Raw genomic sequence first — 26,150 nt, forward strand, 5'->3', positions numbered from 1 at the left:
GCTGAAGGGCAAGGCCCTGATTCTTCAAGCCTGAGATTTACAGCTGATTTGGTGCCGCTGGCCCAGAATTGCCATCATTGGGTCCATCCTGCTGCCAAGAGGGGCATGGAATGACGGTTGGGATCCCTGAAGATGGTGGTCATCTCTGACCTAGGCAATGTTTTCTTGTAGGAGTATCTGCGAAGGGGCATCTTGGAGTGTTTTGCTGCATAGGTTGGGGGGAGGGTGACTAAGCAGAGGCTTGTCGCCCTCCTGTGGTGGTTCCGGGTGGGCACTCCACTGGGGGAGAGGACAGGTGAGCATTCGTGGGCACCGTTTCAGGTGACTGGTAAGGCCCGAGGCTCTCGGCTCTGGGTTTTGTGGCCCCGAGTTGGGAGATAAGGCTTCCCTTTGAGGCTGACCCTCCTCACCCACTCGGGTTCCGTGGCTCGAGGGGTGGTGACAGGGGAAGGTCTCCCAGCCCAGAATTGGGTGGATCAATCTGCAGGGTGGCTACAGTAGAGGCCATGCCTCAGACGATGAATGCCTCACTGTATACCTGTCATGATTACTTGTTTTCTATGTGCCCGCCGGTGCTTCCTTCGCAGATTGTAATATGTCAATAAATGTGGCCCCGTTTTATCCCAACTCTATTTGTGTTGTCTTGTCATTTCTCCCCCCTATGCACCCGCAAGCCTCAAAGTATGATCTCAGTCAAGCAGGATGGTTTCTCCTTTTCATTGTATCATCCGGATGGGTTCCTGGAGACATAACAGGAGCTTCAAACAAAGAAAGTATTTGTAAATTCAAGTTAATGCAAGAGTGCTGAGTAGGGATGGACAAATTTCTCTGTTTCTATAATGTTCTCATTGTATTTCAAGCACAAGCTCATTCTGACCTATTTCTCCAGTTCCCCTTGGTATAATGCTTTTTTTACAAGCACTTTCCTCTAATCTGTGTTATGTTGCATTCTGTTTTGCCTACTGTATACATGTTTTCCATGTAAATTCCCCTAATTCACACAGCTGCATTGTACAAATGCATTGACAAATGTAAAACTGAAAGGAGAATTGCATTCTGGGTCATTTATTACTTAATCCAGGAGGTGTGAATTAGGTCCACTAGGATTAAAATCCAAACCAAACTAATTTCTACCTTATCCCATGTCCTGTGTTCTGTGTACATGCTTCTTTTGGTTTTCTCACCCAGGTATAATTTGTAGAGGTTATTTCAGGAATTCTGTTGTTTTTGTCATTGTTCCCAAAATATAGGAGCACTGCTTGTTCCAGCACACGTTTGATCCCGTCTCTTTCACATTAAAAACTCCCCTTGCACACATTCTCCTCCAGTTATTTGATTCTCGCAATACATTCCAAGCCGATTTTAGACTAAAACAGGGGATGGTAAGGTCAGCCGCAAGGGACAAAACTGCCCCACTGCGGTTCCCCAGTTGTCCATGCCCCCCCACTGCCCCCATTTGCCCTTATCATCAATCAGTTTATGATTTCCTGGCTTTTGTGTCTCCAGTAGTTAATGATCTTAACCACATCAATATCTACATCTCAGTTGATAAGAAGAGTGCTGCTGGGGTAAAACGAATATTCCCTAACACTGTAGCCTTTCACTCTACTCCCCAGTGAGATGACTGTGATGGCTCCTGGGTTGAGGGGGAAACCCTTTGCACATGTTCAGAAGCAGAAGCCCTTGTTTCTTTATTATCGTTTCTGTGTACTGAGTCTGAGTTCTGGCATGGAAAAATGGGTACTGGAGCTTTTCCCTGGTGACCCTGCTCCTGTCACTGGGAGGGGCTATAGCTCAGGAATATACCACTTTGCTGAAGTCCTTTATTTCATTGGTCATCTTCCATCTCATTTCCGATGGATCATTTTTTGAACATGTGGAAGATCCAGGCTCCTGGAAATTCATGTTTGGTTGTATTGATACTTTGGAAAAGAGATATTTGAAGTCTAAGTGTGCTTCCAGATGAAGGGCTACCAGCACTGCCAATTACAGACACTAGCAAACTATTCCATGGTTCCTTCTTTAACAGAGGGTGGGAAATGGGTTGGGAAAAGCTGTGGGAAGTCATGGGAGGGTTACAAATGGAAGGCAACTTTGTCTGTACCCCCTGTAACATTCTGTGAATGAGGCAGTATCATTGAATGATAAAAACATCCTCAGCAAGCCACAACCTGGCAAATTCCAAGGAAATACCCTTAACCATTTTCCAAGTGACTGACCACCCAGGTACCTGGAAGGAGGATGGGTGGTTTAGCAATTCTTTGAATGAATAAAGAAACAAGGCATTGTAAACTTTTTTCTCTTCCAATCCAGCTTCACTCTTTTCTGAGAAGAATCTGCTTTGATAACAGTGCTGGGGAAGAAATAATTTTTTATGTCTTTTTTATTATTTTTTTTAAAAGAAAAACAAAACACAACAACAACAGAAACACAACAACAATACACATACACTAAATATCTCTTAAGATTGTAAGATATCTACCTTTGGCTCCTCTTACATAACAAATGCTTATTATTATTCTCTAGTTCTTGTTTTAGTTGTATATCATACATTGAGTTCACAGACATTATCTCCTTTCTCCTAATTTTAACAACAGAAAAAAGAGAATCAACCATCTCAGAGTTCAAAATCCACATACATAGATATCATTTTTCTCTATTTCTTGTACAAATTCTATTAAAGGTTTCCAATCTAACATAAATTTAGTTGTTGACCCTTCTTTACAGCAGGGTTATATACTTTCACTCTTCCTATTCAACCTGTACGCAGAACACATCATGCGAGGTGCTGGGCTTGATGAAGCCAAGGCTGGAGTTAAAATCGCTGGAAGAAACATTTAACAATCTCAGATATGCAGATGATACCACTTTGATGGCTGAAAGTGAGGAGGAGCTGAGGAACCTTATGATGAAGGTGAAAGAAGAAAGCGCAAAAGCTGGGTTGCAGTTAAACCTCCAAAAAACCAGGATGATGGCAACCAGCTTGATTGATAACTGGCAAATAGAGGGAGAAAACATGGAGGCAGTGACAGACCTTGTATTTCTAGGTGCAAAGATTACTGCAGTTGCTGACTGCAGCCAGGAGATCAGAAGACGTTTCCTTCTTGGGTGGACAGCAATGACAAATCTTGATAAAATAGTGAAGAGCAGAGACATCACACTGACAACAAAGGTCCGCATAGTGAAAGCAATGGTATTCCCTGTAGTAACCTATGGCTGCGAGAGCTGGACCATAAGGAAGGCTGAGTGAAGGAAGATAGATGCTTTTGAACTGTGGTGTTAGAGGAAAATTCTGAGAGTGCCTTGGACTGCAAGAAGATCAAACCAGTCCATACTTCAGGAAATAAAGCCAGACAGCTCACTTGAGGGAATGATATTAAAGGCAAAACTGAAGTACTTTGGCCACATCATGAGAAGACAGAACACCCTGGAGAAGATGCTGCTGCTAGGGAAAGTGGAAGGCAAAAGGAAGAGGGGCTGACCAAGGGCAAAATGGATGGATGATATTCTGGAGGTGACGGACTCGACCTTGGGGGAACTGGGGGTGGCGACGGCCAACAGGAAGCTCTGGCGTGGGCTGGTCCATGAAGTCATGAAGAGTCGGAAGCAACTGAATGAATAAACAACAAAGTTTTGCCATCTCTGCCAACTCCATCATTTTCATGATCCACTTGCTCACAGTTGGTATTGTCTCATTCTTCCACTTTTGTGCATACAATAACCTTGCAGCCCTTGTCATGTAGAGAAAGAGGGTTCCCGCTTTATCTTTTACATGTTTATCTGTTAGTCCCAATGAAAATGTTTCTGGCTTTAATTCTATAGTAGTCTTTAATATTCTTTGAGCTAAAGACTGTATTCGTTTCCAAAATGTTTCAGCTTTTTTACAAGTCCACCATAAATGATAAGACGTTCCCTCTTGGTCTTCACATTTCCACCATTTTCCAGAAACACCTTTATACATTTTAGACAATTTAAATAGTGACATATACCATCTATACATCATCTTATAAAAATTCTCTTTAAGACTTGTACATAAAGTAAATTTTAAATCTTTTCCCCACATATTTCCCCACTTTTCCATTGATATATTATGACCAACATTGTGTGCCCATTTTATCATACAATCTTTTACCTGTTCATCCTCGGTCTCATACCTTAACAGTCATTTATACAGTTTAGTAATAACATGTTCGTCATTTGTACACAGTGTTGTTTCAAACTCAGATTCTGTTTGTTCAAATCCACCATTTTCCTCATCTGTTTTAAACCTTTCTTTAAGTTGAAAATATGAAAACCGCTGACAGACATGACCTTCTTCCAATAAGCTTTCCCTTGATTTTAACTTATATTCCCCTTGTGACAGTTCCAGTAAATCATTATATCTTATCCATTTGTGTGTACTATCAAATTCTCTTCTATGCATTGTGGCAAAAGTCCAAACTTTTACCCATGAGCCAGTGTGGTGTAGTGGCAAGAGTGTTGGACTAGGAGCCGGGAGATCCAGCTTCTAGTCCCCACTCGACCATGGAAGCTCACTGGGTGACTTTGGGCCAGTCACAGACTCTCAGCCCAACCCACCTCACAGGGTTGTTGTTGTGAGGATAAAATGGAGAGGAGGAGGATAATGTAAGCTGCCTTGGGTTCCTTGTGAGAGGAAGAAAGGCGGGGTATAAATGCAATAAATAAATAAATAAATAAACTGGAGGTCCGTGCCCAGCTGCCCTCCAATTAAGCTCTGGACATGCAGGTAAGATTCAACTCGAGTTTATTCGTGTACAACGAAGGCAGCTCTGTCAACCCGGAGGCAGCGCAGATCAACACTCACCAGTTACATTTATAATCATAATGTGGCTAAGTAAGTGACATCAGCCAAACCTACCATGCATGTCTGTTCATTATCCATTAAACTTTTACTGGGCCATCACCCCCGGCTTCTTCTCAGAGCCCTGCAACTTTTGCAAGGACGATGATTCTTAGGTCTGGGGTGAGTTGCTGTGGAGACAAGATTTATTTATTTATTTATTGCATTTATACCCCGCCTTTCTCCCTCTTGCAAGGAACTCAAGGCGGCTTACATTATCCTCCTCCTCACCGTTGTATCCTCACAACAACAACCCTGTGAGGTAGGTTGGGCTGAGAGTCTGTGACTGGCCCAAAGTCACCCAGTGAGCTTCCATGGCCAAGTGGGGACTAGAACCCGGATCTCCCGGCTCCCAGTCCGTTACTCTCACCACTACACTACACTGGCTCTCACTTATCTCTACTGTCCTAGCAGTTTCTCCTTCAGTACAGAAGAAACAAAGACAACAGTTATGGGCTTTTGAGGAATCTGCCACATTGGCACAAAAAAAAAGCCGAGACAACATGGCCTTGCCTTAGTTATTCCACATTCCCTCATTTGATCCAATAGGAGCTGAATTCTTCATAGTGGATCACCTAGAGAGTGCCGTCAGCCCACTGCTTCAGCAGTTCTTTCCGATTTTCTACCTTTTCTTGTGGCAGGCCTTGATTCATAGCAAGAAATTGCTGGCTAACTTGTCTTTTTATACAAGACGTAAAGCATGCAAGACAGAGGGTAAGAACAATACCACAAACAGAATACCCAACACAACGAGAAAGCTTTGCCTCAACCAGGCAATGTTGGGAGCCATCCGGTTAGCCAGCCTATAGGATTCCATCCTTTCCAGGCTTGTACAGGTACATGCGCTACTTCCCTAATGTCTGCTGCTGATTGTTTTACAGTTTTTTCATTGCCATCAATCTTTAGACAACAGTCAGATCAACTAAGGTTTCCACACAGGCCGCCTTCAGCTGCCTGCAGGTAGTCTAAACCCATTCTGTTCTGGATGATGGCTTCCTGCATTTGAGTCATCTGAGTAGCAACCAGGCCTAAGGCATCTGCAGTATGATTTGCAGATACTTCAAGTAGTGCATGTAGCCTGATAAGTCTCCCGGTGAGATATGTCAAACCTCGTGCTACTATATTGGGTTCAAAGACAGCTAGACTTACCCCCAAATGGTCCATCTTTATGGATGCTATTAAAACAGAATGTTCTCAATGTAGGAATGACAGACCACCATGTGTGAGCATTTGGAAACCCCAAATCCTTTCAAGTGCTGTTATCTGACTATAAAGGAACCAGGGGGCTTGCCGAGTTGTTGTTCTTCAGTCGTTAAGTCATGTCCAACTCTTCGTGACCCCATGGACCATAGCACGCCAGGCCTTCCTGTCCTGCGCTCTCTCCCGGAGCGTGCTCAAGTCCATATTCATTGCATTGGTGATGCTATCTAGCTATCTCATCCTCTGCTGTCCCTTTCTCCTTTTGCCTTCCATCTTTCCCAGCATCAGGGTCTTTTCCAGGGAGTTTTCTCTTTGCATTAGGTGGCCAAAATATTTGAGCTTCAGCTTCAGTATCTGTCCTTCCAATGAGCAGTCAGGCTTGATTTCCTTTAGGATGGACTGATTTGACCTCCTTGCAGTCCAGGGGACTCGTAAGAGTCTTCTCCAGCACCACAGTTCAAAGGCATCAGTTCTTTGTCTCAGCCTTCCTTATAGTCCAGCTCTCACAGCCATACATTTACATTAGCTGCACTCAAAGGTTTGGCCTCCCAGGGCATTGGAGCTGAGGTAGCCTTAGAGGCCGCTAAACAGATCCAACAGTATGAAAGTGCAAAGGTTTGTTGGCTGCTCTGAGTTATACTCAGAACTCTACTTGGGGAAGGATCAGCCTGTAATACTAGCTCACAAGGACTACAAGAAGATAGAAGGTAGATTAAAACAACATGTCCAAACATTCTGCCAATACAAGCTCTTCTCCAACATGCATGCTATAATGCTTAACCTTGCTAGCAACCCAAATTTAACTATTACCTAGTATCACCACACATTGCTTCTTGTGAAGACATGCAACATGGTATTTTTTGATAGAACCTTCTATCAAACCCTTTTTGATACAACCTTCTATCATATATTTATTCCAAATTCTTAATACAGCCCTCCTTATATAGTGATTATTAAAATCTACATTCACTTTTGTTTTATCGTACCACAATAACCATGCCACCCGTATCTCAATTCATGTCCTTCTAGTTCTAAAAGTCTTCTATTTTTCAACGTCGCCCATTCCTTCATCCACATCATGCAGCAGGCAGAAAAATGGGGTTTAAAATCTGGTAATTCCAAGCCACCTCTTTCCTTTGCATCTCGTAAAATTTCTTATTTCAACTCTTGTTTTTTTTGCTTGCCATATAAACTTCGTTATATCTCCCTGCCACTGCTTAAAAGGTAAATCCGATGTAATAATGGGTATAATTTGAAACAAACAAACCATTCTAGTTCATATATTCTTTTTGATCATTGCAATTCTTCCCCAAAGTGCTGGCGGGTGCTGCGGTAGGGTGGCGGGGCAGCTGCGGGGCGGTGGGTGCGGTGGCGGGTGCTGCGGCAGGGTGGCAGGTGCGGGTGCGGCTGGTCTCCTGGCTGGCTGCAGCCGGGCGCAGCGTACGCAAATGGCAGTCGCTACAGCGGCCGCCATTTGCGTTCGCTATTTTTAGCTGTTTTAGCCTACATAAATATTTACGTAGGCTAGAACGGTGAAAAATAGTGAATGCAAATGGTGGCCACTGTAGCTGCTGCCATTTGCGTACACGTTTTTTTTTTACTTTGCTGTGATAGGCTATGTAAATATTTACATAGCCTATCACGGTTAAGTACAGGGACGCAAACTGCGGTGGCCATAGCCGCTGCCGTTTGCATCCCTGCTGCCCAGTGGCCGGATGTCCGGCTGCGGGCAGAGCTGCCCAGCGGCTCCTTGGAATCCTTGCAGAGTGTAGCTGGCCAGGCAGGACTCTGGGGGGAGGGACGGAGTGCCTCCCTCCCCACCGCGAAGCAGATCCGCGAAACGGTAAGTGACTTTCGTACATCCCTATGAAAGTTAATTAGACTGTCATACTTATTCAGAAATGCAAACAGTCGGCCTCATTGAGATAGGCTGCGGAATTCTCTGACATCCCTACTGTCAGCTGTGAAAGAGGAAGCACATCGTAGGGACTAAATGAGTGAAACTCATCTAGGGATGGCGGAGAATTTCTCCACGAATCTCGGGGAGGCCAAATGCCAACGCATTCGGCCCCCCGAAATTGGTGGTGAAATTCTCCGCCGTCCCCCCCCGGGATGGGACTTACCTCATGTGAATGTCCCTCTCGGCGGCATTTCGGCGGCGTTTCGGCGGGGGCGGCAGCGGCGTCCGGTCTTCTGACCGGCTGCCGCCGCCGCCATTGCAAAATAAAAAAGGAAAGTAAAAAAACAACACACACCCGTGATAGGCTACGTAACAATTTACGTAGCCTATCACGGCTAGATTTCCAAAGTCAGCCGTGATAGGCTACGTAAATCGTCACGTAGCCTACCACGGGTGACTTTGAAAAAAAAAAAGCGTGTACGCAAATGACGGCGCCCATGGGGTGCCGCCATTTGCGTTCCTTAGTTTGGCACGCAAATTTGGCACATCTAGTTTGGCACGCAAATAGCGTTCCCTTATTTTCGCCGTAGTCTACGTAAATCTTTACGTAGACTAGACGTGCCAAACTAAGGAACGGAAATGGCGGTGCCCCATGGGCGCCGCCATTTGCGTACGCGCTTTTTTTTTCTTTTTTCAAAGTCACCTGTGATAGGCTACGTGATGATTTACATAGCCTATCACGGCTGACTTTGGAAATCTAGCCATGATAGGCTACGTAAATTGTTACGTAGCCTATCACGGGTGTGTGTGTGTGTGTTTTTACTTTACTTTTTTTTTCGCTGCCGGGTAGATGGGGCGCTCCTCCCCGGCCTGAATTTTGGTGGCAAGGGATGGGGCGCCTCCCCCCCGGCCTGAATTTCGGCCGGGCGAAGCAGGGCGCCTCTCCCCCCTCGCCTGAACTTTGGGGGGAGAACTGAAGCGCCTCCCCCCCACCGCGAAGCAAGCTGCGGGACCAGGTAAGTCCCTTTCGCCCATCCCTAAACTCATCCGATGCTCCTTTCGAGAGAGTACCAAGGACTAGTGGATAGGTCAGATCCCTCCTCCCGAGGCCAAAGAAACTCCGACGTCCTCAGATGCAGGAATATGAATTCGGGTCCTTCCCCCTTCCTCATCCCTGCCCCACTGTAGTTGCCACCGTAGGCACTGCACATCTGTTCCTCCACGGTCACAACTGCAGAACTGCCACCCTCATTCCTCCTCTGTGCCAGGCTCTTGCTGGTATAGCTTTGGATAAACAGAGGCATCTTCAGCACACACAAAAACACGAAAATATTTTTAAAGTCTGGGAGAATAGAATTGTCTATGCCTGCTGCTGAAAAGAGAGCAATGTGGGTGCCAGGTGGGCTTCCCTTCGTAGAGCATTTTGGAGCTGGGGGAGCACTGCCAAAAAAACCACTTCCTCTTGCTGCCACTCTCCAAGCGTCAGAATAAGGGGGCACTTGGAGAATGGGTCGCCATGGATGGTCTGAAAGTACAGGTAGGTACATATGGGAGGACATCGGACATGCCCCATCAGGTACCAAGGTTCCAAGACATGGAGAGCCCTACAGGGCAAGCTCTGCACTTTGAATTGGCCAGATGTAAATTCGGAGTCAGTGCAGGTGAGAGAGGAAGAGTGCAATATGATCAAAATGCCTGGCAAAGTTACAGTTCTCACAGCCATATTTTACATGAGCTGAAATTTCCAGTCCATCTTCAAAGGCAGCCCCAAGTACAGACTGTTACAGTAATCCACACAGGCGCATATCAGGGCAGATGATTGCAGCTAAGGTATCCAGATACGATGGAGATGAATTTACTGCAGCTAGGCTAAATGCACTCCAGACGTCTTCAAGAAAGTTCCTAGTAGGCCTTTTGCAGTGGAGAAAAAAATAGACAGGTAACTTTGCTGCTTTCTTGACAAATTCCAGAGTGGCAGCATTCAACCCCTGATACAGTTTTCATCCCCTCTGCCCCACATTGGCCCTTTGTTCTGCCTAGCCCCTTGGCTTGACTGAATTTACAGCTTAAAACCAATATCGATATAAGAGAATTCCCATCTAAACATGATCTTTTTCCATTTCAGGTTTATTGTTAAAAATGTAGTCTCTCCTTTTCCTCAGAAATCTTCCAGGAATTTCTTTCATGATGATAATCTCTTGCCCACCATCTTCAATTTAGTTTCATAGTGTTTCTGGAGAAGTGAATCCCTTGTAGTTTTCTTTAGAAAATGGGCAATAATATATCTACCATAACTTTCCACGACGAGGGAAGAAATATGTTTTGATGACAATGGGGACATTGCAGGTGGATATGATCTCATAAACCTGGTCACCTTCCCCAGTGTATCCTTCCAGAAAATCCAAGTTGGGAGGATGGAGCCTGAGGCTAATACACAGAATGGGTTCACTATTAATGCAAGCACCATTGTGTGGAATCCTAAGTGTAATTAGGTGGGAACGTCTGTTTTTATTTTCACCATCATCATCTGTATCATCAGCAGTTTAAAAGCACATTAGAGATACTGTTATCCAGGGTGGTTGATAATTGATCAGAATATGGCAGACATGCCCAGTTTTTATTTATTATTGATGTAACTGATTAAATACCAGATAACTAAATTTCTCAAGGCATTGTACAGAATATAATCAGACCAAAAATAAAAATAATTTCCCACTATATACTGTCAATAATAAATCAAACAAATAAATACACCAACACATCATAAAATATAATATGAACACAGACAGTGAAACGACTGTCAGGTATAAAAGATGAAGCACATCGTAGGAACTAAGGGAATGAAACAAAGGACTATTGTCAAACAAATGTAAAAGGACTATTGGATAGGTCGGATGCCCCCTCCCACGGCCAAAGGAACTCCTAGGTCCTCAGCTGGAGGAATCTGACTTTGGATCCTTCCCCCTTCCTCACCCCTGCCCCACTGTATTTGCCAAAGAAGGCACCACAGCATCTGTTTCTCCATGGTCACAACTGCAGAACTGCCCCCCTCATTCCCCCTCTGTGCCAGGCTCTTGCAGGCAGGGCTTTGGATAGACAGAGGGATCTTAAACACACACAAAAACACAAAAATATTTTAAATGTCTAGGAGAACAGAAATGTCGATGCCAGCTGCTGAAAAGATAGCAATGTGGGTGCCCAGTGGACTTCCCTTGGGAGAGCATTTTGGAGCTTGGGGACCACCCTTGAAAAAAGCACTTTCTCTTGCTGCCACCCTCCAAGCGTCGGAATAAGGGGGCACTTGGAGAATGGGTCACCGTGATGGTCTGAAAGTACAGGTAGGCATATATGGGTGGAGGTGTCCCATCAGGTACCAAGGAATGGAGTATCATATGAAGTTTGAATGATTCTAGCAAGGGATTCGAACAGAAGCATTTGTTATTTCTCACTGACCTCTGACCTTGAAGATCGGGAAACAACAAGCAAAAACCATTTCCCAACTATATTCAGGAAAGACAAGATTTCCCCCTAATTCTAGTACAAATGTGCATCAGATAACAACATTGTGGAAAAGGGTAGGTTTTCACTGACTATTGTTCACATGTTCAGCTTGTGATGCATGCAACAGAATATAAAATTTTGTGGAAAGTACATAGAATTGAAAAACTTCTCAAGATGAAAATAGTCCAGTGCAGTAAATCTGGGTAGATGGTATCCTCTTTGGGGAACTGTTATGGCCCCAGTAGTGTAACGAAGTTACCTGTAGTTTTAGACGGGCCTAGAGATGCATAGTGCTCTCTTTAGGTGCATTATAAGTGCAATTTCCCTGCTAGCGGGCCTCTGGGATTGTATGGGGAGTCTAAGGTCGATATTGCTGCCTCAGCACATTCCATACTAATGAGCACTGGTCCTATCAGGGCATAGGATATGCTTGAGAAGGGAGGCTATGTTCATGCCGAGCTACAGGTGTCTGGGTTGGGAAAGTTGCGATTGTTTTCCTTCTGACTGAGATACTGGGAAAGTTGCAGATGAAAGCTAATTAATGCTTGCTGCTGTCATGCTGCCTCACTGCTTACATGTATGGTATAAAACCCATTTTACCCCTCGGCTCTTGATTCAGAGAATCTGTCTGATCCAACCACTGGGTACTAGGGATGTACGAAAGGTACTTACCTTTCCGTGGATTCTGCTGATGCTGGGGGGGAGGCGTTCCGTCCCTCCCCCCGGAATCCTGGCTGGGGGGGGCGGCGCTCTGTTCCTCCCCCCCAGAATCCTGGCCGGCTGGCTCCGCTCTGCAGGGATTCTGCGGAGCCACCGGCCAGCTCCACCAGCAGCCAGACATCCGGTCGCTGGCTAGCAGGGACGCAAATGGTGGTGGCTGTAGCCGCTGCCGTTTGCGTCCCTGCAGTCAGCCGTGATAGGCTACGTAAATGTTTATGTAGCCTATCATGGCTGATTAAAAAACAAAAACAAAAAAACGCACGTATGCAAATGGCGGCGCCCATGGGCGCCGCCATTTGCGTTCCTTATTTTGGCACGTCTTAGTCTACGTAAACATTTACGTAGACTAAGACGGCAAAATAAGGGGAACGCAAATAGTGTAGATGCTATGCAAATAGAGTAGATGCCATGTCCATCTTAGGTCAGTAAAATCATATACAAAACTATTTTTTATTTTTTTATTTATTAAATGTATTAATCGCCCATCTGGCTGGTCACCCAGCCACTCTGGCTGATGTACAAAGCATATAATAACACAGTTTAAAACAATACAATTCTACAATAAAAACATTTTCTAAAATACCTTAACCCACCCAAAATGCCTGCCTGAACAACCACATTTTTAATGCATGGCGGAAGCTCATTAAAGAGGAGGCATGGCAGAGTTCCCTAGGGAGAGAGTTCCACAGAGTAGGGACCACTGTAGAAAAGGACCTCTCCCTCGTCCCCACCAGTCTAGCTGTCCTGGCTGACAGGACAGAGAGAAGGCCATCCGAGGCTGCTCTTGTTAAGCGGCCTGTCTGGTGTTGCTGGAGGCACTCCTTAAGATAGGCTGTGCCAGAACCATATAGGGTTTTAAAGGTCAAAACCAACACCTTGAATTTGGCATGGAAAACAACTGGTAACCAGTGCAACTCCTTCAACACTGAAGTGATGTGATCTCGCCGGCGGCTGCCTTTAATCAGGCGAGCCGCCGCATTCTGTACCAGTTGCAGTTGTAGATGGACGAATCTGAGCATTTCAATTTCTCTCAGTTTCTCATTTTTCCACTGTTACGTTTTGTGCCTTTGAGATGTTTTGCACTAAAACGCCTAGAATTGCTGACCATTGGCCATGCTTTCTGGGGCTCATGAGAGTTCTAGACCGAAACACCTGGAGGCCACCATGTAAGGGGAGCTTGTTTTAAAATGTCGTCCTCTGCAAGATGCCTGGATCACAGTCGGGTTACCTGTCCCTGATTAATGGATGGGGAACATGTTTCTCTTCACTTCTCCTCTCTTCCTTACAAGAGGTAACATAAAAAGCAACAGTTACACTTGCATAGTTCAACTCATGTCTCATCCGAGAGACAAACTAAATGTTCAGATAATCATGCATGGTGGAGCTATGCATGATATTTCACACCAATCCGCTGGTCAGTCTTCCTCACTATGGCAAGGTGTACTGTATTTCCATTTACAGTAGAGTTCTCTCTACATTTGCATTTCTCCATATACATGAGCACATACAATTATGTTATGCAAAGTGGTGTCCCTTCTGCAGGTGATGCATTGCATCCTTTTTGTCAATATATACAGTACGTGACCACCGTAGTTTTCAGAGGCACTTAATAGCTTCATTGACCTTTCTTGAATGTATCCAGCATTGCTGTGGCACTTTTAGGAAAAATAGGAAAGCGGGCCTTGGCCAAAAGTTGAACGTGAGCTGGAATCTCCCTATCATTCCTTTCCTTCCTGAGATTAAGAGACTCCTAATCTCCTTCTTGCAACCTTTCAGGCCAACCAACCCCTCTTTCTCAAAAGTCAATGGCCTTCTTTAGACTCCAAAGACCACCTCTGTGAGAACTCAGCTAGTTTCTTTCCCCACAAAAACAGTTCTCATGGATGGCTTGTAGTTTTATGACATTTGCAGTTGATTTGCAATTGCTCTACCAAGTTCATTTTCCCAAAACCTCCTTGTGCATTTTAATTTTAATTTTGTATTGAATAAATATGACATTTTTCCTTTCTCTGAACCTTGTGTGTATGTCTGTGTATAAATCTTTTGCAATAGACATCCTATTGCCAATGTCTAAAGGTATGCTTTAGGGGATGCATGTCCTTGAGAACACGCGCAAGTTTATATATGTGCCTAGAAAGAGCATATTCAGCAACACACAGAAACCTATTGAGGATTAATTATTAATTATGTTTTTAGAGTTCAGAAGTCATTTGCATTGAGGAATCATTAACAGGAAGAAGGGAAACATTTAGGCATCAGATGTTTGAAGTTTTAGGAAGATTTTCCAGTTGAACTCTAAGTAAAACCAGAGCAAAATACGAATTTGCAATTGTGTCAATATTACAAGCAATAACACATTGAAGTAAGGAGGAAGAATAAACCAAAACATCCTTTAATCCACGTGTGGGAAAACACAATTGGGTGGTCAACCAGATGACCCCCACCCATCCCTCCACAAGCAGAATAATGTCAGAATAGTGTGGTCACACCCTTGATGTCAGTTGGTCCCCATCAGGGAAGTTGGGAGATTGATCCCGCCAGTGTGTCCCCTGGGAACCATCTTTGTTATGGGCGGGCCTTCTCCCACTGAAGCAAGGACACAAGGCAGACAAGTCCACCATAGCTTAGCCATGGGCTTCAGGAGTGCTCCTCCAGCCGTTGACTTAGTCATGGCAGTTTCCTTTCACCTGCACCCCCCCTATTATCCCCAGTTTGTCACTGAAGATGACAGTGGAGATTCCCCTGCACAGCACTTGCATGAAGGGGAATCCCCAGTCTTATCTCTAGTCTGCTCAGAGATAACAGTGGGGATTCTTTCATAGGCAGTGCTTGGAGACCAAGCCCCACATCCTGGAAGACTCCAGGAAGGCTCTGTAGGCTGGACAGGGAACTCAGTATGCTCTGTGAGGCCCACAAGCTGGACTTTCCCCTTCCTTGGTCAAATTGAATGCAGTTTTGATGGACTGGTGCAAAAACGGTGTAGCCCCACCAAAGATCGAAAGGACACCAGATGTGAAATGTGACACCATGTGGAGTCATATAGGTGTCTAAGTTTGATCAAACCAAGGATTAGAGTTTATGGTGCAAGGAAAAGGACTGCTATCCACATTTGGGTTAAGGATATAATTGAAATCTCCACCAATTATTCACATGCCATAGGTGATGAAAGTCACACATTTATGGAACAGTCATTCAAGCTGGAGGTGGTCAAACATGAGATGACAAGATTGAACATCGACATCTTGGGAATCAGCGAACTAAAATGGACAGGCATGGGCGAATTTAATTCAGGTGACCATCATATCTACTATTGTGGGCAAGAATCCCTTAGAAGAAATGGAGTAGCACTCATAGTCAACAAAAGGGTGGGAAAAGCAGTACTGGGGTACAATCTTAAAAATGATAGAATGATCTCAGTACGAATCCAAGGCAAACCATTCAACATCACAGTAATTCAAGTCTATGCCCCAACCACTGAGGCCGAAGAAGCTGAGGTTGATCGGTTCTATGAAGACCTACAACACCTTCTAGAACTAACACCAAAAAAAGATGTCCTCTTCATCATAGGGGATTGGAATGCTAAAGTCGGAAGTCAAGAAATCACCGGGATAACAGGCAGGCATGGCCTTGGTGTACAAAATGAAGCAGGACAAAAGCTAATAGAGTTTTGCCAAGAGAACATGCTGATCATAGCAAACACTCTTTTCCAGCAGCACAAGAGGCGACTCTACACATGGACGTCACCAGATGGTCAATATCGAAATCAGATTGATTATGTCCTTTGCAGCCAAAGATGGAGAAGCTCCATACAGTCAGTAAAAACAAGACCTGGAGCTGACTGTGGCTCAGATCATGAGCTGCTTCTTGCAAAATTTCGGCTTAAATTGAAGAACGTCGGGAAAACCACTAAACCGTTCAGGTATGACCTAAATCATATCCCTTATGAATATACAGTGGAGGTGAGGAATAGATTTCAGGGATTAGACCTGATAGACAGAGTGCCTGAGGAACTATGGATGGAGGTCCGTAACATTGTTCAGGAGGCAGCAATGAAATCCATCCCAAAGAAAAAGAAATGCAAGAAAGCAAAGTGGCTGTCTGATGAGGCTTTACAAGTAGCTCATGAAAGAAGGGAAGCGAAAAGCAAGGGAGAAAGGGGAAGATATACCCAACTGAATGCAGAGTTCCAGAGAATAGCAAGGAGAGACAAGAAGGCCTTCTTAAATGAACAATGCAAAGAAATCGAGGAAAACAACAGAATGGGAAAGACTAGAGATCTCTTCAAGAAAATTGGAGATCTCAAGGGAACGTTTTGTGCAAAGACGGGCATGATAAAGGACAAAGAAGGCAGGGACCTCACAGAAGCAGATGAGATTAAGAAGAGGTGGCAAGAATACACAGAAGAACTATACAGGAAAGATCTGAATGTCCCTGATAGCCATGATAGTGCGGTCACTGAACTTGAGCCAGACATCCTAGAGAGTGAAGTCAAGTGGGCCTTAGGAAGCATTAGTAACAACAAAGCTAGCGGAAATGACAGTATTCCAGCCGAGCTATTTAAAATCCTAAAAGATGATGCTGTTAAAGTGCTGCACTCAATATGCCAACAAATCTGGAACACTCAACAGTGGCCACAAGACTGGAAAAGGTCAGTTTACATTCCAATTCCAAAGAAGGGCAACGCCAAAGAGTGTTCAAACTACCGCACCATTGCGCTCATTTCACATGCCAGCAAGGTGATGCTCAAAATCCTACAAGCTAGGCTTCAGCAGTATGCGAACCGAGAACTACCGGAAGTACAAGCTGGGTTTCGAAGAGGCAGAGGAACTAGAGATCAAATCGCCAACATTCGCTGCATCATGGAGAAAGCAAGAGAATTCCAGAAAAACGTCTATTTCTGCTTCATTGACTACGCTAAAGCCTTTGATTGTGTGGATCACAACAAACTGTGGCAAATTCTTAAAGTGATGGGAGTACCAGACCACCTTACCTGTCTCCTGAGAAACCTGTACGAGGGTCAAGAAGCAACAGTAAGAACCACACATGGAACAACCGATTGGTTCAAAATTGGGAAAGGAGTACGACAAGGCTGCATATTGTCACCCTGCTTATTTAACTTATATGCAGAGTACATCATGAGAAATGCCGGGTTGGATGAATCAGAGGTCGGAATTAAGATTGCTGGGAGAATTATCAACAACCTCCGATACGCAGACGATACCACCCTAATGGCAGAAAGCGAAGAGGATCTAAAGAGCCTCTTGTTGAAGGTGAAAGAGGAGAGTGCAAAAGCTGGTTTGAAACTCAACATTAAAAAAACGAAGATCATGGCATCTGGCCCCATCACTTCCTGGCATATAGAAGGGGAAGAAATGGAAGCAGTGACAGATTTTACTTTCTTGGGCTCCAAGATCACCGCAGACGGTGACTGTAGCCATGAAATTAAAAGACGCTTGCTCCTTGGGAGGAAAGCTATGGCCAACCTAGACAGCATAGTAAGAAGCAGAGACATCACCTTGCCGACAAAGGTCCGTCTAATCAAAGCTATGGTTTTCCCAGTAGTAATGTATGGCTGTGAGAGCTGGACTATAAGGAAGGCTGAGCGCCGAAGAATTGATGCTTTCGAACTGTGGTGCTGGAGAAGACTCTTACGAGTCCCCTGGACTGCAAGGAGGTCAAATCAGTCCATCCTAAAGGAAATCAACCCTGAGTGCTCATTGGAAGGACAGATAATGAAGCTGAAGCTCCAATATTTTGGCCACCTAATGCGAAGAGAAAACTCCCTGGAAAAGACCCTGATGCTGGGAAAGACTGAAGGCAAAAGGAGAAGAGGACGGCAGAGGATGAGATGGCTAGATAGCATCACGAATGCAATGAATATGAACTTGAGCACACTCCGGGAGAGAGCGCAGGACAGGAAGGCCTGGCGTGCTATGGTCCATGGGGTCACGAAGAGTCGGACACGACTGAACGACTGAACAACAACAACAACATTCATGGAACATGGAGAGACAGTCCAAATGTGGGCCATATACATCCACCATGACAATAACCATATCTGAAGTTGTAACAACTAAAATAAGGAAGTGATCTTCCAACTCAGTTGTTACATGTAATTTCTAGCCCAGACATTCCAGTTTGAGCAGCTTTGTTTCTGACAGAATTGTCGTCAACTGAGTTTGAAACCAGGTGCTAGAAATTCCAACAGCATTTTTTAAAAAATTGAGCCTTAACATCGGGGAATGACACAATGCCTTCCTCAGTCTCCTCAGAAAACATTACAGCAGGAGGGAAGGACGGTGGCTGAGTATTTCAAGTAGCTGGGACAGTCATTTGGATCAATTCAGCATCAGACTGCCTGGATATCAAAAAGAACATAACAAACTCTTTTCAGCATTAACAAAGGAGATTAAGAAATGGGTCACTGGTGATTAATTTTAAGCATAAAGAAGATGATCCAACCCCACTGATCCTCTTGGCAGCAATTTAATCTTTCACAGCTGACAGCATAGTCCGGAAAAAAAGAGACGAGAAACTGCAATAAGGCTATATTTCGTCAGCTCAGTACTGTTTATGTGTGTCAAGAATGCAGGCCATCTCTTTCAACGTGAAGCTGGCCTTGCTCTCATGTATCTTATAACCGCCTGTGAATGCATTATCTGTGTAGCTCTTTTATTTATAAGAATTTGAAAAGCTATTAAAACCTACTGATCCAACTGACTAAGTTCAAAATCCTTTTGTTCCAGAAAGTGATAAACAGTTCCATTTCAATAAACAAACCAACAAATAGATAAGTAAATGAGGTGCGAAATGCAATCATTTCTAACCTGTGCCTACATGCTCAGTCTGAAATGGAGATCTTGGATCCCATTGTGTTAATCTGTAACTTGTATAATTTCCCTCAAGACAGAGGTTCATTGTGCAGTGGTTGGATGTTAACAGAAGCTGGGCAGGAGTGGAAATGCTGGTATTTCTCCTTACAAACTTGTCATATGGGACTGTATTTGATTTTGCCCTGCTGTTTTAAAAGTGCAGCTGTGTTTATAAAGAAGGAATGAGCCAATTGTATGATTGATTGTTAAGACATTTAATAAAAGGAGGGAGTGTGTTAATAATAGGGGAATTTAGTTTAAGGGTCTTATCAGGGCGGAGTAGGATATTTTAGTGGGTTTTGCTGTTGTCATTGTTTTTAAATTGTAAATAATTTCAGCTTTATTGCAACTTTTTAGGTGTAAACTTTGTGGATTCTTTTCTGGAATTGTATTATCTCTTTGCAATGGCAATTGATGAAAAGAATAAAGATTGATTTGATTTCTAACTTTATCTGTTAATTTATGCATTTGAGCCATTTCTCAACCTTTACATAACTGTTCTCTAGGAGTTCTGACATTTTCCCAATATCTAGCCACTACAATTCTGGCAACTATTAATACGTTTAAAATTAAATCCTTAATAGTCTTTTCTGTAACGTATAGCAAATAACTTAGTAATACAGACAATACATCAAATCCTATATTACTTCCGGTTATTGCATTACACACACACACACACACACACACACACACCCTGGACAGCCCCACAATACATGAATCTAATTTGCATCCACCCTCCCACGCTTCCAACCACCAAATCCATTTGTCCTATTTATTCTGTTCATTCTTTGAACAGGAAGTCATATACCACCTATGTAAAATGTTACACGGAGCTTCTTTTAAGGAAGCACTAAATGAAAAATGTTTCCTTACTTTAAAGATTTCTAACTACACTTTATCTTCTATAGAACTTCCAATATCTCTCTCCCATCCCTTTTTAGAAGAGAATCATTTTTTCTAAAGGTAGAAGTCAGCCAATCAAAACATGATTTGAGACAAAAACAATCCTACTTCAACTGCAATAATATTCTCCAACACAGTCCCCTGTTTCCGATGTTTTCTTTTCAGATCATATACAATGCAGTTCCTGATTTGAAACACACACACAAACAAAAACAACTAAACAAAAAACAATCATACTATGGACTTGTTCAACTAGCCCATGCTAGCAAATATCTCTGAAATAACCCCTTCATCATTTATCAAGTCTTGTCATCATGAATTTCCCATTGTGGAATATTCTCTCTTATGTTGACTAACTTTTGATGTCTTAACAATTGACAACAGAGCTGAAAACTCTGGGTTTAATCTACTCCTCCTATATTTAAACCACGTAGTCAATATATGTTTTAGGATTACTTTCTCTGGAATAGCATTTCCCACTACTTCCTACACCATCCATGGGATGGCACTTAAAGAAACTGGAACTAATTCTTGTTCCAGCAAACAATTAGATCTGATTCATCCATTTCAGTTGGGAAGCCTCAAAATATAGACTCAAAAAAGGAAAAGGAAGGCTAACTTCACTAAAAGGTGCTTACAATATATCCAATTTCATCCTAGGTGGTTTCTTCTCTTATATAAATGTCAGTAAAAGTTTATCACATTCACAGCCTGGAATTTCTTGGAAGTCAATAAAAAGAGGTAAGGCAGTAAATAAAAACAAAGATTTCACCACAGTTCCCACCCTTGCCAACCAAATAATGTTACACTTACCTACACATTAATCAGCTTAATTATACCACCTATTTGGGCCTGATCTATTAAAATCCAAAGATAGCCTTACCACTAAATATCTGACACTGTTTATCCCCAATATATGCAAGACCTGCCTTTTATCTTCAATGGTAGTATTTAATATAATTATTTCAGATTTCTCTTTGTTTATTTTATATGCTGAATCTAAGCTATAACTATCCATTAAAGGGAACAGAGACCTAATGGAAGAAACTGAGTGATATGTATTTTCCACAGGCAGGGGAAATTTCCCATGTCAGCTATCTCAGACCTTTATCTGGAGATACAAAGCCAATGAAAGCGGGGCCTATGATTTCCAAAACACGTGCTCCAGCACTGACCAACTTCCCTTGATAGACGAAGCTAAAAGATTCAAGAAGGTTCCAGGGAAAGTTTGCTGATCGGCTTGGACAGCATGTCGGTGTGTTTTTCCAATCAGTGACTGGCTTCATCTCTGTGACCCTGACAATAAGCCTTGAAGAAATAGATGTGAACAAGGTGGATGATAGTGGAGACATGAAGCATGAAAATCACCCTAAGTGAAGCTGGAAAAAAAATCATGAAGAAACATGGAGTTGTCCGGACATATCTCCTTGTTTCTTCACAATGATATTACTCAGTTCGATAATTATTCATGGGTACAAGTGGCTCTGACTAACTGTATGTATGTGGGGGATTCCAGCTCTACTGTAGATACACAAAATTAAGAAATATTTGGCGGGGGGGAGAGGGACTTTCCAAGAGTTAAGTGAGACAATTCCATTTTCCCGATCTGCTCCCTTCCGTCTGTCTCTCTCTGTCTCTGGATGCCCAAATTTGGACTATTTTTTCCTTCCTAACTGATCTCTGGTGTTCAATTCAGGCCTGAATATAATAATGTAGCATTTAGGGAGGAAGATACAACCCAATAAGCCAGAACCAGAGGCCAAGATGGAGAAGACCTCCACAGCCACCATGTATTTCCCCTTGGTGCTCAGGTAGGTTGGCACAAAAGACACCCAAACACTGCAGAAGACCAGCATGCTGAAAGTGATGAGCTTGGCTTCATTAAAAGTATCAGGCAATTTCCTGGCAAGGAAAGCCACGGTGAAGCTGATGATGGCCAAAAGCCCCATGTAGCCCAGGACAGTGTAGAACATGAGGGCTGAGCCTTCATTACATTGAACGATGATTGTGCCAACCTGGGAGTGCATGTCAAACTCTGGGAAGGGCGGAGATGTTGCCAGCCATACACCACAGATGCCAGCTTGAATAAAAGAACAAAAAAGGATAACTGATGCAGCAAGTCTCTTCCCAGCCCATTTCCTCATCCTATTTCCAGGCTTTGTGGCCGTGAAGGCCAAAACTACAGTGATGGTTTTTCCTAACACACAAGCAACAGCGATGGAGAAGATGATGCCAAACACTGTCTGCCTCAGAAGGCAGCTCACCTTCCCAGGCCACCCAATGAACAAGAAGGAGCAGAGAAAGCAGAGCAGCAGTGAGGAGAGCAGGGCGCGTGTGATGCTCCGGTTGTTGGCTTTGACGATGGGAGTGTTCCAGTGCAGACCGAAGCTCCCAATCACAGTAACAGTGAGAACAGAAAGACAAAGAGCCAAGGATGCCAGAACAGCTCCCAAGGGCTCCTCATAGGACAGGTAGAATGTCTCTTTGGGAATACATTGGATCTGGTTCTTGTTTGGATATTGATGTTCTGGGCATGTCTCACACTGGTCTGCATCTGAAAGAAAGAAGCAAACTCTCTCAGTAGTTCCAGAATACAAAAATACTTTAACTGCCATTGAATCTAATCTTGCAGCAAACAAAATATATTCTGCAACTTCCTCTTTTGTTTGTTTGTTTTTTCAGCAAGTGTGTAAGGAAATGCCTTCATGCCCTGGGACCCATCAGGAAAAGAAGCTGATAAGAATTACATTAGACCTGAATTTAAAACACCTGGATTATTTTCCACGTCACTCTGGATTCTTGCATTTACCCATCTGGATGGAAATCCTCCCTTGGGGGCACTTGGTGCAGTCGTAGCAACACACTTGCTTCCCCTGCTGGACGGACATGCTCTGGCCAGGGTGACAGCTCTCGACACAGGTGGAACTGGGCAGCATCTAATGGTAAGCAGAAGGGAAGAAATTTGGGATGAAAATGAGGAAGATTCTCTCGTCGCTGTAACCCTCGGCTGCACCTTTTTCTCATGAGAACGTAATGAAATCTCAGGAGTTGTATCAGGTGCATATGCCAATGCACTAATGCATCAGAAGGGCCCATCACTGACCACAGACCCCCAACGAAGATCGCTCTTCCTGTGTTGCCACTCAGCACTTGCTCACTTGCTTGAATGGGTGAGCGGCAAAGGCACATCTCCTCATCAAAATGTTATAAGATCTCAGGGCATGCATCAGATCAATCTCAGATGGGCCCACCACTCCTCAGGGCACTGTAACAACTATGATTCTTGCACTTATTACCATAAATTGCTCTTTCACTTCAAATGATGCATACATTACTCCACTGAGACATCTGTTACTGCTGCTTTTCCTTTTGCTATAGGATCGTCTTCCCCAACTCGGTCCCTCTGTATGTCTTAGCCTTCAACTCCCATCATCCCTGACCAGTGGCTAGGCCAGCTGGGGTTGATGGAAGTTGTAGACCAAAGACTGGTATAAGTTGTAGTGGGGACTAAGTCCAGCTGTTCCAGTTCTTACCACCCCTACAAAGAAGAGTTTGGGGAAGTAAATGGTAACTAAAGAGGTTTGATGCTCAGCAATAGAGGCTGGTGGCTCCAATTTCAGTGGGGTCATGAATCCATTCTGGGTTTCAGTCAAAACCAGCCCGAACTCCAAAGGAGCTATCCAAGGTACTGAACCCTATCCCCCAAATAGATTCAATGCCTTGGATAGTTCCTTTAGAGTTCTTGCTGGTTGTGGCTGAAACCCAGAATGGAATACATAGGGATGTACGAAAGTCACTTACCTTTTCAAACGGTGACATTCGAGGTGGGCGGGAGGCGCTCCTTCCCTCCCCCCGAAATTCTCCCTGGCTGGCTTCGCTCTCAACTGAGCCGCCGGCCAGGGCTGCCCGCAGCCAGACATCCAGCCGCTGGGCTGCACAGGGACGCAAATGGCGGCCACTGTAGCCGCCATCTTTTGCGTACCTGTATTTTGCCATGATAGGCTAAGTATATATTTATGTAGCCTATCATAGCAAAAAAAAAGGGAACACAAATGGCGGCGTGCAACATCCCTAATTTCTAGTCAGTGTTGATTTGTTAATCTGTTGCAGTCAAGCAACAATGTGTCTTGTGATGACTTAAAAAACTAATAATGTTATTTTAGCTTAAGCTATCAAGAAGAATAGTCCCATTCATCACATACATACTGTGTCTCCCTTGATTGGCACGTATTTACACACATGGGTGTAGAGAGGGAGAAATGTAAGCAGTCTGGTCAGGCGGAAATACAATGCAAAGGTACAGTTTGTGAAAATTACATGATTAGATTAGTTCATTTGATAGGTAGATATCTCTTAGATATAATATGAAAAAGGGAAGCTGAAAACAAATCCAAATATCAACATCTTGAAACAGCATTTTAAAAGTATGAAACTTCCCAGTATAAAGATATTTCATACTTGTGTGCCTAGTACCAAAGTTGGATGTTCCTGGAGATATTGTAATATTTTGCCAGAATACATCTCATTACAATTCTAGCCAACCCTTGTGGAATACAACAACAAAAAGAAGAAGCAAATATTCTTTTCTATCTTGATGCGAAAAGATGATGGTGACCATTCTTACCTGATTAAATTTGTGATTCCATATAATGGCACTTCCATTGATTATGAACTCTTTCCCTGCAGGAGCCTGGGGGTCCATCCTTCCAACTTGTACTCTCTGGAAGGATTCATTGGGGAAGGTGACAAAGTTCATGAGATCGTATCCCCCTGTCAGGTCTCCATTATCATCAAAAAATATTTCTTCACCAGCACTGTTGTTAAAATGGATGTTTCTCAGAAACCAGTGAAGCTAAAAGTAAAGAGAAAAATGTCAGAAAAGAGGAGAATTGGCAGGAAATTGGTTGAAGTCAGCTCTGTGAAAAGCTGTGACATTTAGACTTTTGGTACCTATTAGCCAACATATAACTACAAACAAAAATGAATCTACTACATCTTGTACTTTGCAAACATTGTATAATGTCTATCCCATGTGAGAAGGAAGATGCCAAGACCCATTAATATTCCTAAGATTGAGTGTTTTCATTTCCACTCCAGGAACACATGAACCTTCTTTACGCAGAGTCACAGCATTTCTCTATTTAGCCCAGAACTGCCTACTCTGTCCACTGCTATATAGGATGTTGGGCAAAGATTTTTTCTTAGTTCTGCTCCTTGAGACCTTTATTCAACTTGGGTATTGTTGTTGTTCAGTCGTTCAGTCGTGTCCGACTCTTCGTGACCCCATGGACCATAGCACGCCAGGCCTTCCTGTCCTGCGCTCTCTCCCGGAGCGTGCTCAAGTTCATATTCATTGCATCCGTGATGCTATCTAGCCATCTCATCCTCTGCCGTCCCCTTCTCCTTTTGCCTTCAGTCTTTCCCAGCATCAGGGTCTTTTCCAGGGAGTTTTCTCTTCGCATTAGGTGGCCAAAATATTGGAGCTTCAGCTTCATTATCTGTCCTTCCAATGAGCACTCAGGGTTGATTTCCTTTAGGATGGACTGATTTGACCTCCTTGCAGTCCAGGGGACTCGTAAGAGTCTTCTCCAGCACCACAGTTGGAAAGCATCAATTCTTCGGCGCTCAGCCTTCCTTATAGTCCAGCTCTCACAGCCATACATTACTACTGGGAAAACCATAGCTTTGATTAGACGGACCTTTGTCGGCAAGGTGATGTCTCTGCTTCTTACTATGCTGTCTAGGTTGGCCATAGCTTTCCTCCCCAGGAGCAAGCGTCTTTTAATTTCATGGCTACAGTCACCGTCTGCGGTGATCTTGGAGCCCAAGAAAGTAAAATCTGTCACTGCTTCCATTTCTTCCCCTTCTATATGCCAGGAAGTGATGGGGCCAGATGCCATGATCTTCGTTTTTTTAATGTTGAGTTTCAAACCAGCTTTTGCACTCTCCTCTTTCACCCTCAACAAGAGGCTCTTTAGACCCTCTTCGCTTTCTGCCATTAGGGTGGTATCGTCTGCATATCGGAGGTTGTTGATAATTCTCCCAGCAATCTTAATTCCGACCTCTGATTCATCCAACCCGGCATTTCTCATGATGTACTCTGCATATAAGTTAAATAAGCAGGGTGACAATATGCAGCCTTGTCGTACTCCTTTCCCAATTTTGAACCAATCGGTTGTTCCATGTGTGGTTC

General features: G+C 43.8%; 1 protein-coding gene across 1 annotated transcript in view; it reads right to left on the reverse strand.

Annotated features, from left to right (window-relative positions):
- LOC146342300 (vomeronasal type-2 receptor 116-like) overlaps positions 1-26,150 on the reverse strand; it is a 40,459-nt gene that overhangs the window by 4,938 nt on the left and 9,371 nt on the right. Inside the window, exons 4-8 of the mRNA XM_084807790.1 lie at positions 24,582-24,809; positions 22,767-22,893; positions 22,222-22,511; positions 21,973-22,037; positions 21,063-21,154 (exon numbers count right to left, since the gene is read on the reverse strand). Of these exons, the coding sequence (XP_084663916.1) occupies positions 21,063-21,154; positions 21,973-22,037; positions 22,222-22,511; positions 22,767-22,893; positions 24,582-24,809 (802 nt within the window). The remainder of the gene's footprint in view (positions 1-21,062; positions 21,155-21,972; positions 22,038-22,221; positions 22,512-22,766; positions 22,894-24,581; positions 24,810-26,150) is intronic.

The sequence above is a fragment of the Heloderma suspectum genome, chromosome 6, assembly GCF_057233095.1.
Source record: "Heloderma suspectum isolate Gila_16-S chromosome 6, 16-S_ref, whole genome shotgun sequence".
NCBI classification, from domain to species: Eukaryota; Metazoa; Chordata; class Lepidosauria; order Squamata; family Helodermatidae; genus Heloderma; species Heloderma suspectum.